The sequence below is a fragment of the Ochotona curzoniae genome, unplaced genomic scaffold (genome assembly GCF_017591425.1).
Source record: "Ochotona curzoniae isolate NIBS_2020 unplaced genomic scaffold, NIBS_Ocur_1.0 contig_43, whole genome shotgun sequence".
In the NCBI taxonomy this organism is placed as follows: domain Eukaryota; kingdom Metazoa; phylum Chordata; class Mammalia; order Lagomorpha; family Ochotonidae; genus Ochotona; species Ochotona curzoniae.
Window position 1 is genome coordinate 10,808,336 of NW_024466218.1, and position 11,353 is coordinate 10,819,688.

The 11,353-nt window shown below is 46.6% G+C and overlaps 1 protein-coding gene across 3 annotated transcripts in view; it reads left to right on the top strand.

The window, feature by feature from the left end:
• MAPRE2 (microtubule associated protein RP/EB family member 2) overlaps window positions 1-8,270 on the top strand; it is a 152,994-nt gene extending 144,724 nt beyond the window's left edge. For all 3 annotated transcript variants that reach the window (XM_040984882.1, XM_040984881.1, XM_040984883.1), the window contains one exon: window positions 5,255-8,270. In XM_040984882.1, the coding sequence (XP_040840816.1) occupies window positions 5,255-5,329 (75 nt within the window). In that variant the 3' untranslated portion in view covers window positions 5,330-8,270. The remainder of the gene's footprint in view (window positions 1-5,254) is intronic.
• The last annotated feature ends 3,083 nt before the right edge of the window (window positions 8,271-11,353 follow it).

Here is an 11,353-nt window from a genome sequence, read left to right on the forward strand (position 1 = left end):
TAGAAAACATAATTAGGGAGGAGAGCGAGCTTGTCATTACCATGTCACTGTATGGTAAGGATTTTAAATGTATCCGGAATCCAAAAAGAGAATTACTTCGAGAGTAACCAGGCTGTTGGAAAGTGTAAGAGAACAGACTTAAACTCTGTGTGTGGGCTACCAGAGCAAAAATCCTCAGTGTAGTTGCTGGCTCAATTTTCCAATGCTAGGAGACAGTGTAGTGCAAATTTGTGTCTGGAAAGTTCCAAACATTATGTATCGGGGCATTTGGTCCTAAGATATTCTGGGTGTCCTTGTTTACAGTGTGAAAGACCTATTTTGTTTGGTTTCTGTACAGAAAGAAAGACAAAATGGCCGCAGGCCTGGGCACCACGCTGTGTGCTGCAGTACACCACACATATGCACACTATAGGTAGAATATAGAGGTGGACATGGAGAGTTCAGGCAGCAGCTCGGCTCCTCTCCTTCCTGCTTCTGCTTCTAGAAGCTCAAGGAATCACTCCAATACCTTGAAGCCTTCAGTCATGTGCTTTTCTCCCCAAAGATATTGAATCCCATTTCTGTGGCAACCTAGGGGGAGTGAGTATCACAGAAGCCTCACCACCACCCCTCTCCCCTACATCACATTTGGGAGAAATGTGCTCAATGGCTGTGATGCCACTGTGCTAGTAGTACTGTCTACCACCCCACCCCATCCCGTACACACACACTCTGCCTTTTGCCCCGTGGTGCTTAGCCTTGACCCTGTCTCTTATTTTTAGGCCATTTCCCATGATGGGTGGCACCTGTACGTTAGATAGGCATGGACGCTGCCACCACATCCACGCTAACCTTGGGTCATGGTGCTTTCACAGTGACCATGCACGCAAACCTAAGCCAGCAGGCATGGCTGGGTGTCTGCTTCTGTTTGGAGATGAGAGTATAGCTCCAATAGGACTGGGGTGTCTTGGGTGCTCTTCAGTTAAGCATCAGTCAGCACGGGTTGGAATGGCAGAGATCAGATGACGTTCCCCCCCCATCGTGTGACAACAGGCCTCTGATTGTTAGAGTCAGGCAACCCTGCAATATAGTGGGTGCGAGATGTAGAAATGCAGAGCAGTCAGCAGAGGCGACAGTTTCCAGGGCAGGCTGTCAGCCAAGTGTCGAGCACCTCTCTTTTTCATCCTTGTTATCTTTTCCTCTAGTACTTAACTCAGGGCCACAGCTGTCTGGGCTTGGGCATTGGCTGCCTGCTCCCTTGTGGATTCTCTCGGCTGAGGCGCACCAACTGAAGCACAGGTACTGACCGTCCCCGGAGCCTCGGTTAAAATGTCCTTGCTCCTCTGGGGCATTTTGGAGATAGGTTGTTTCTGTCACTGGACTGAGCTCTGGGTAAATTGGAAAAAAAAAAAAAGGCTCAACCACTGCATCTCAGAAGAGCTCACAGCCCCAGGGAGGGGAGAGAGACGGGAACACGAGTGTTGGGAGTGCGTGTCAGATTATAAAGGGGAGCATAGAGGCATAAATACACTTGTGCGGGAAGCGCCTGGCAGTTCACAGCCAAGATTTATCGAATGTGGAAGGAGGGCTGTGAATTTAAATGGGTACAGACCAGAGATAGGGAAAGTGGGGGTACAGACAGAGGAAATAGCATGAGCAAGTCAGAAAGGAGGGAATACCCAGGGCTAGGGGTCAGGGAAGTAGTCACACCACCTCCCGTGTCCAGGAAACCACAGGAGCCCCAGGAGGACTCATCTCCTTCCCTGGACCCTAATGTGCCCCCACCGTGGCCAGGTGTCTTCCTGTCTTCCAGCTTCTGTAATAATTACAGCCAGGGCAAAAGCTTAGAACACACTACTCTTAGTTAAACATTTAGAAAAATGTGATGGTTGATATGCACACATCCCAAGTGAAGGGGAACGGCTCCCCAGTCTACCAGTCCTGTATTTGCCATAGTCGTGCCTGGTATCCTGCTTCTATGTGGCTATAAACACTTCATTTTCACAAGGGCATTCTGTCTTTCTCCCTGTTCCCTCCTCCTGAGCCTGTGCTAGCATGAGGTAGGCTGGGTACTCTCAGCTGTGACAGGTGTGTTAACACCACCTCAAACTCGCAGGTATATTCTGCCAGATTTCCTCTGCCCTCACTGGCCCCCAAGCATTAGCCGCCCCTGGATAACCTGGGAGGTTTGTTTTTGGCCAGGATTACCCAATTAATTACCTAGTAAGACAGGGACTTGGATATGCAGTTCCTACAGAAATGGACAGCACTGGCAGGGTCTTGGCACTGGGACTTCAGCCTGGTGTGTGTGGGGAACTGCTCTCAGCCTGCTGGAGACCACAAAGCCATGGTCAAAGGAACAGCCCCACCCCCTTGTTCTCTGTGCTTGGAAAGGAGCCCCGAGCAGGGGCCTCATCTGACGGGTTCCTGGTTCTGCAGCTTGTTACAGCCTTGGCAGTTATTTGAATCCAGGTCTGTCAACTCGTAGCTCTGGGGTAACTCCATTATCCTACAGTTAACTCCCAATTGTGACGTATGCAAACAAGATTTTCTGTAAAATGTAAACCAGATGCCCATTTCTAAGATCTTTGGTAGCCTCACACACAACCAAGAAAATTCTGTGAGAAAAGCAGATTCCAGTTTAGCTCCAGTTAGATACACTGGAGAAGACACCACATTAGCAATGAAAAGCTGGGATGAGAAAAAAAAAAAAAAATATATATATATATATATATATCCCTCATCCCCTGGGGCTCAGAGCCTGTAGCCTGTTGTCTATAGTGCTCCTGCCAACAGAAGCAGGGGTGCAGAGGTTAGAAGTTAGAGAAAAGAGCATAATTTGGGGGTGAAGGCAGTGAGTGGTGCTTCAAGGAAGACTAGTGTTTTCTTAATTTGTTAGACAAAAGACAGAGTCCCCTTCCATCTGCTGGTGTACTTCCCCAAATGGTACAACAGCCGGAGCTGAATGAGGTTGCAGCTCTATTCGGGTCTCTCACATGCGTGGCAGGGACCCAAGTACTTGAGCCGTCACCTGCAGCCTCCCAGGGTGCGCATCAGCAAGAAGCTGGAACCGGGAACAGCCGTAAATTGAATCTAGGCTCTCCAATATGGGATGCTGGCATTTCAAGCAGTGTGTAAACTGCTATGCCAAATGCATGCCCCCATTTTCATAAGTTTAGCAGAGCATACGGCAGAACAGATGGCCCACGTTGCCAGTCGACTGTCCTGTTGAGCTCCCACAAGCATTAATCCTCCCTCCACCTTTTCCCCTGACAAGAGGGGAGATTTTACCTCACAGGAGATAAGTTATATGCATGGTTTCCTTGCTTGCACTGTGTCAGCAAGTGCAGGGCAGTTGAGGCACTAGCTTTCTGAGCTGAGAAGACCACCCTACTTGTGCAAGGCAGGATGCAGAGGGTACTGCCAAGAGGTACAGTTGCAGCAGTGGCTGGGGAGGCAACCAAATGGGAAGAGAGGAGCAGAGGATCTCATTGATTCAGAGAGCCTTTGCAATGAAAGGACAACTGAGTGCAAGGGACAGAAAAACAGTAGGTATGTTAGGAGAGAATAGCATGCTGGCTGGAGCGGCTTGGGTGGTTGAATAGTGTGGCGGTGAGCTTGGAGAGAGCACTCCTGTGCTTGTGCAGTGCGCCTGTGGGGCCTGAGCCAGGCTGGAACCCAGACCTCTAGTGTCACCTCCCATTGCTGAATGTCACAGAAAGGATACTTCAAGGGCTAGCTGCAGTTCTAGAATATATTTCAAAGAATTCTGCCAATAAGAAATGATAATCACAGCTCACTCATGCATCTTCCAAGGCACCTACTTTACTTCTTGCATCCTCTGTTGGATGCATCAAATCCATTGGTTCATTGAGCCATGAAATGCATTGAAAAAAATCATTCAAGGATGGTATTAGCCCCCATTTTACAGGTGACATAACCAAGAAGCAGAGCTATTGTGAGCCCACAGCTAACAAGGTTTATATATACTAGGGCTGGGAATGTGAACTCCAGAGCTCATGCTTTATAACCTTGACATTATACTATATCATAAAAAAGCAGTGGTGTATGACCTTGGCTGATAGTCTGAAACCAAGTCATCTGTTTTTGAATCTCCTGTGATACCTTCAATTCCACATATATTCATTTTTTACAGTGAGGATTAATTGAGGCCAAGAAGTTCCAGAAAAACAGGATTTTCTAGCACAGGAGCAAATATTGTGGAGAAGGGAGCATACCCAGGCTAGCTCAGGGATCCGGGAGGTGATCACACTGCATTCAAAGGCCGTCTTGCATCGGATTTGTTCTGCTGCACAGGGAATGGTGACCAGAGAACAAGGGAGCTCTGGGGAGAGACAGGAACTAGTGGTCAAAGTGGGAGGAGACATAGGCATTCCTGCAGGTACCACACTGCAGCGCTGCCTCTGTGTGCCACAACACAGGGCTGGTTAGTGGCTGTGAATTAGTAGCCCAACCAAGGGAGTATGGTTGAAAAGCTGATCCATCTTTGCGAAGTCAGGACAGGAAGGAACTTACACACCTGGCTGTCAGAAGTTAATGCCCCCCCACCCCTGGTTGGCAGGGGAGGGATGGATGACCATGCTGTGTTTCTCTGGGTTGGACATTCGGCCAAGTGGAGAAACACTTCACCTGTCTGGTTCACAGACCATTCTCGCTGTACAGTGAGTAAGCGAGTGGGTCTCAAGCACCCTACATAGTCACCTCAGAGTCTTTGGGCCCAAGTCCCTGAGTTTTCTTGCAGGGAGAAGCCTCCTTGCCCAGGGTGGCCTGTGAGGCTCAACTTCTCCTCCCCTCCTCCACCAACTCACACGTTTGTTCCCCTGATGTCCAAGCCCCATCCACTTAGTGACCTCACTGCCATGGGGCCAGTGCAGGCAAGGAGCAAGGCAGCAGGACAAGAAACATAGCCACAAGATGTTCATTCATGACTCTCAAATCACTCTGGTTCACTCTTTTACAGAAGTTAGGAACAATATATTATGTGTTTAATAAAGACCTCCTTTCAGAATATAAGGGAGGATTGAAGCTTAAGGCCTAACAACTGTGCTTTCTAGAATAATCAGTAGGAAGCTGAGTCATTCTTTCATGTACTTTAACTACCTGCTGGGAGCTGGGAGACATTTGCACAGCAAGGTGTATGGGTGGCCTTCAAGTTTTGAGATCCGAGGCCATGCCCTGATGTGGGTTGGGACCCCCAGAGGGAACACGATGAGCCATCTCCACTAAAATGTCCCCCCCACCATCCTACACACAGGAGGGCCACACAGAAGAGCCGGAAGCCGAAGAGCAAGTCCATGAACAGCAGCCCCAGCAGCAGGAAGAGTACTGACCTCCTTGGCAGCTCTTGACACCTCCATTGTGCATGGGAACTTTTCCTCTGGAGAATTGGAACATGTGTGGCCTCAAGCTGAGCAGAAACCAGTCATCCTAATCTGCTGTTACATCAATGCACCGTTGCCCATGCCAGCCACCGCACTCAGTTCCCATTTTCTTTGCCAAGATGCATTAGCAGGCGCTGGTCTGGCCACCTGCCTGACAGATCATAGGGTCACATACCTTCAACTTTGCCACTTGGCTGCTTGAGATTGGTTCTGCTCTTTTCTTCATTTCTTTCCAGAACAACTCTTTCCCACCCCATCACCACCACAACCACCGCCCCTTTTTATCCTGGTGTGAAACAATGGTAATTTGATATATGGTATTTATATTGGCATTTCTCAATCCAGTGTCACTAGATGTCACATGCATTTGTGGTGCTTTTGATGTTTGCGAGTCTAACCTCGAAACAAATTTGGTGTAACAGTTGAAACAAAGGGAAACAGATCCTTGATATGAAAGCCATAATGACAGTGACTTGTATCATGGGGGAAGAATATAGGGTTAGTTTCTCCCCTTACTGACAACATGACAGGGGAAAAAGGAAGATTCAGAACTAGGATGCAGGCCCCAGCAGTGCTCATACAGCAGCTTGTTAGATGGCATCCAGTCTGTGGGCAGTTTTGAATGACATCCACCCAAGGAAAACATTTCTCAGCTTTGCCCCTCTCACCATGTGCTCCGTCCCTCCCCGTACAGCTCCCACTTCCCAGGTTCTCACAATGTTTCCTTTCTCAGGGTCCTCTTTGGGGAAAGGGCAGCTACTTACCCCAAGATGTTGTCATCAGTTACCAGCCCTCAGAGGGGTCTGTATGGCTCCAGGTCTTCTGGCCTCATCCCTCTTCCTGCCATGCAAATGCTGTCTTGCACACTGGGGGAGTCCCAGTGAAGGCAACGTCCATGGGCATGCAGTCCCGAGCTCCTAAGCTTGCAGCATGCTGGCTGGAGAACCTTATATATAGCAGAAATTCCCAGGAAGAACCATGCTTCTGCAGGCTGGTGTTCACACTGGAATAACACAACAGAAATCGATGACCCAAATATCCTCTGGGGTAAGGAATCCCCCCTCTTTAACAAGGACCCTCTTTGTCATTGACCTTTGCGAAACCATGCCAACTTGGAAAGGCAACATTATTGAATTAATCCACATTCCTTATTTTTAAACTAATATTTGCACATTTTTTAAGTCTCTTTTAAAGTCTTTGCCCCACTCCCTACCGCCTTTGATAAATGGAATCCCTTCCTGGATCTAACTTCAGATTGGTTGGTTCTAACTTCAGATTCCCACTCACTTGTTACTTAGCAGGTACAACAAAAATAAGAAACCAACCTGCCCACCCACTTTCTGCTTAGCTGAAAAGCTCAAAATCAAATCTCCAAATTATGTCTCCTCCAAGCTTTGAAATTTCTTTGCTAATGGACGAAATTCTAACTTCCAAATTCTAGCACTAAAGCTTTTTGCCAAAAGAAGCCTTTTTAAAAATAAATCTTTTGCAGCAAAGTGGTACTTACTGAGTCATACGTGGAAAAAGATGGCTTGTATTTTTGAGGTTGTTGCAGCACACTGTGCAGAACCGGACAGATGTTCTGTGGTGTTTGGTTTCCCTTTCTTCTCTCTCCTGCTCACTCTGCACGACAGTGGCAGCTCATTTCTCCAGGGCTGTAAAGCCTGACTCTCGGCAGTGACATCCTCCCACGCCTGCTTCCAGGTAGTGGCTGTGCTATACACAGCATTGTGCTTAATGGTGTGTTGTACTCATTTTCCTTTTAAAAAACCAGCTCTTGCAAAGAGGCACAATAAATAATTCCATGCAGATTACAACTTCAGTGGTTTCTAGACCATTCTTTTCCTGTTCTGGATGGCTCAGTCTTCCCCAGGTGGGTGGACCAAGATTCCTGTGATGCGGAAGCACATGAATGAGTAGCAGATAGTCTTCTTTAGAAATCACTTCACCCTGGACGTTAGCCACTAGGCCACGCTGCCGGGCCCATCACTTCACCCTGGATAACATGCATAAGCCTCCCACTGCTCTCCAGTTCCCCAACCTTCTCAGCAATGACCACAGTGGTTGCAGAGCTTAGCCTACAGGAAACGTACCTCCAACCACTGTATTCCACTCTTGTTACTGAGGGATTGGGGGAGACCATTTACGTGGAGAAGAGCTATAAATGCCTCTTCCTATGCCCATCGCCAACCTCTTCCCTTGTGCTGCACCCTAGATGACATCAGATGCTGTGGAGAGCCTTGACCAGCCAAGGTTCGGAGACAGTCCCCATGGGCTGCTCTCGGCCTCTGCTCACAGGGACACTCATTCTCGGAGCTAGCCTCAGGCCAGGCTGATGAGTGTCCCTGGGTGTGTGCACCATTCTGCCCTCTCAGGAAGCCAGATTTCATTCCTAGTGTCCCTCACGCCACAGATGGCTGCTTATAGCACTTCCACTGCCATGGTCAGACTGGAAGTGATCGAGGCAGGGGGCAAAGTGAAAGCCCCTGTTCGTTCTAAGCAGAAAAGCAGGAAAAACAAAGACAAACCCTGTTGACCCGAGAGAAGTCAACTTCAGAAGGGAACCAAGAACTCCTCCCTTCCCTGGTGAGTATTCCCGTTATTCCGTTAAGGTTTAATGTGCATTCAGATTACTTTAATTCAATAGTACACCATAAAGCTTTTGTTATATATAAAATGTAAACTGAAAGGAATGTAAACATATGTACTGTTAATTATAAATAGAGATAAGTCATGAGCTAATAGAAGAAGAATCTTACTCAGATGTATCTCATTCATTTACATTGCCCACCTATTGTCGCATGGTAGAAGAGTTTTTTGTCTGAACATGTGAATAACTTGACTTGCGTTGATCTTTTTACATATTTAATAAAAAAGTCTATGTTAAAATCTGCTTGGATCTCTAGACTCTTTTTTAATATGTATTTGTTTTCATCCACTTTGAAGGCAGAGCAACAGTACTCCCATCTCTTGGTTCACTAACCCAAATTCTGGCAATAGCAATGGCCTGAGACTCCATCTGGATCTCCCACATGGGTAGCAGGGGCCCTGAGTGATTGACTCATCATCTGCTGCCTCTCAGGACACATTAGCCAGAAGCTGGATCAGAAACAGAGTCGCCTGGACTCAAAACTGGCATTGCCATATGGGATGTTAGCATTCCAAACAGCAGCTTAACCCACTGGGCCCAACACCTGCCTCTAGATCTACAGATGCTGATATTTTTATGCCAGCATTTCCCTTTACATTGTGCATGTATGTATTTATTATGATTTAACAGGGAAAGAAAGAATATCTTTTTAATTGAGGGCAAATGTTTTAGCAGGCCTTACAGATTAGAGTTTGATTGAAAATGTAGCAGTTCCATTTTCAGGAGTGGAACTACAGAAGATTTAAGAAAGCTTTGCGGGCCCGGTGGTGTGGCCTAGCGGCTAAAGTCCTCACCTTGAACACGCCGAGATCCCATATGGACGCCGGTTCTAGTCCCGGCAGCTCCACTTCCCATCCAGCTCCCTGCTTGTGGCCTGGGAAAGCAGTTGAGGACAGCCCAAGGCTTTGGGACCCTGCACCCGTGTGGGAGACCTGGAAGAAGTTCCTGGATCCTGGCTTCGGATCAGCATAGCATTGGCCATTGCACTCACCTGGGGAGTGAATCATCGGATGGAAGATCTTCCTCTCTGTCTCTCCTCCTCTCTGTATATCTGACTTTCCAATAAATAAATAAATAAATCTTTTAAAAAAAGAAAAAGAAAGCTTTGCAAAAGAAAAGAAAAACAGTATCGCCTTAGATGAAACCTTGGAACTGACGAGGAAATAAAAGCCTAGCTCCTTCAAATTTAGCCTGCCTCAGGACAGTGCAGGGCGCCTGAAGAAGCAGGTAGATGTTTGGAGTGAAGCTCTGTAGCAGAACAGAATGGCTGCTCATAGTCATAGTTATCGAAGTGCTGTTGCACTCCAGCCCATTCCTTGATTGTGGACTTAAACAGTGATGACTTACTAAAATACCTACAAATGGAATATAAAGCTTACAGGAGTGGGTGCAAAAAGACACATGTGAAAATGGCCCAGTGAGCCACCTAAGAAGACCTTAGAACAAGCTGACAGTCCTACAAAGGAAGGTTCCTGGAACATGCACCCTGTCACGGTCCTGACACGTGCCCTCCTTCCCTAGCCTGCTTTCCAGCTCCACCTGGAGGCCAATTTTGTTGCTGTGCCATCTTGGGGTAACTCCCTTCTTGCCTTGAGGCACTTTTCTATTAAGAACAAAAGAAAGGGGAAATTACAGAAAACAAAGATGTGACCACTCTTCTCAATGGACAGTCCTTGCTCACTGAGGTGCATCAGTGATAGAAGTCTGTGCCCCAGTGCCTGGACCGTGAACTGAAGCTCAAAGCACCATGTTTTTTATCTAGTTCCCCTGGGGATCCTTCTTACATTTAGACATCTGTAAAGAAACTACTCAAAAAGACATGTACTTCATCATAAAAGAACGGTGCAGTTCAGTAGCTTGTCACTGAATGGCTCAAATGCGGTGAAACTACTTGCTTGTTTCATTTTACTAAATCTGAGATCATTTCTGAAAATTTAACGTACTGCTGCTGGTATTGTGAGGCGAGCTCATGAGCGCAGAGACAAAGACAAAACATAATGGAAGTCCGCTAAATGAGTTATAAAATGCCAATTCTCAAAAATGAAACACAACACAACTTAGTTTTAGGCTCTCCTAGCTTTTGAGCATGGCTGTGACCACTGAGACCATACACATTTCCTGACCCAGTTGTGCAGCACTAAGGCAATGTTGTCAAACGGCACCTCGTGTCGCATGAGAGCATCTCCCTGGCTCTCTGACAACTGCTTTGCAGAGCTGGGAACTCAAAGAAGATGCTCTGCATGCATTTGAGGACCCTGCCTTTGTCTAAAAGAGAACTGAGATGAAAGAGAAAATCCCATTGATCCCTGAAGGACTCTCATATAGCACCAGACTTGAGATCACGAGGGTGGACTCCCCAGCTCTGGCCCGGATCTTGTGACATAGAGGTGGGGAGTCTGCATGAGGTGCACCTGCTGGGGCTGTGCCCTGTGGGTCTGGGTGATCACAATAGAAGGCCCAATCAGAGTTACTTGATTGTCTTTTTCTCCCTCCACATGAAATGTTAAGCCCTTTTAAAGGCTTGCCAATTTTAAATTCTTAAGGAGGTCTCTTGTGATATTCTGTAATTCTTATCATGACTGGGCATAAATTAAGGATATTTAAAAAGATAGTGATTCATTAATATGCCTATGAATTTATGATTTTCAGTAGAAACCAGCTCAGAGTCTAAATATATTCTTTTCCAGAGAAGAAGTATATACCCTTTTGTTTGTTTTGTATAATACACAGCCCCCCTATCTTCATACCATGGTGGGTTAGGCCTTAGGCCTTGAAGACTGTCTTTGTAAAATAACTTCAAAACTCTTCAAAATGTTTATCTTATTCATTAAAATGCTCGGGCAAATATGACTACTTACATGGACCTTTACAAACTAGAAAGTAATGAAAAATTCCCACAAATGCACTTGTAATTCTGATCCAAAAGACTTGTAGTGGGATGCGCTCTTGTAATCTGCTGCTTACTGCATGGAAGAAGCATGACCACCTTCTTGTAGAACAGAGTTTTACCAAGTTGAAACATTTTTTTTTTAGAAAGGGCCGCAGCAAATGAGGCTAAAGGGCCAGTCTGTTGCAGGCTAAGCCATTCTAAAACAGGCACAGGGGCCTTCCAGTCCTATAGACATTGTCCAGGCACCTGAGCTTAATTGGGGGGTTGGTGGGAGGAGTGGATTTCTTCCAGAACTTTATTAGTTTTTCGTAATAGAATGGTTTTGCAGTTTCAAATAATGCTTCACAGTTAGACATACACATTGTAACTACAACATCCAAAGGTTCAATTTTACTTTCTTAAAAGAGCAGCTATGGGTCCCAGCATGGTAGC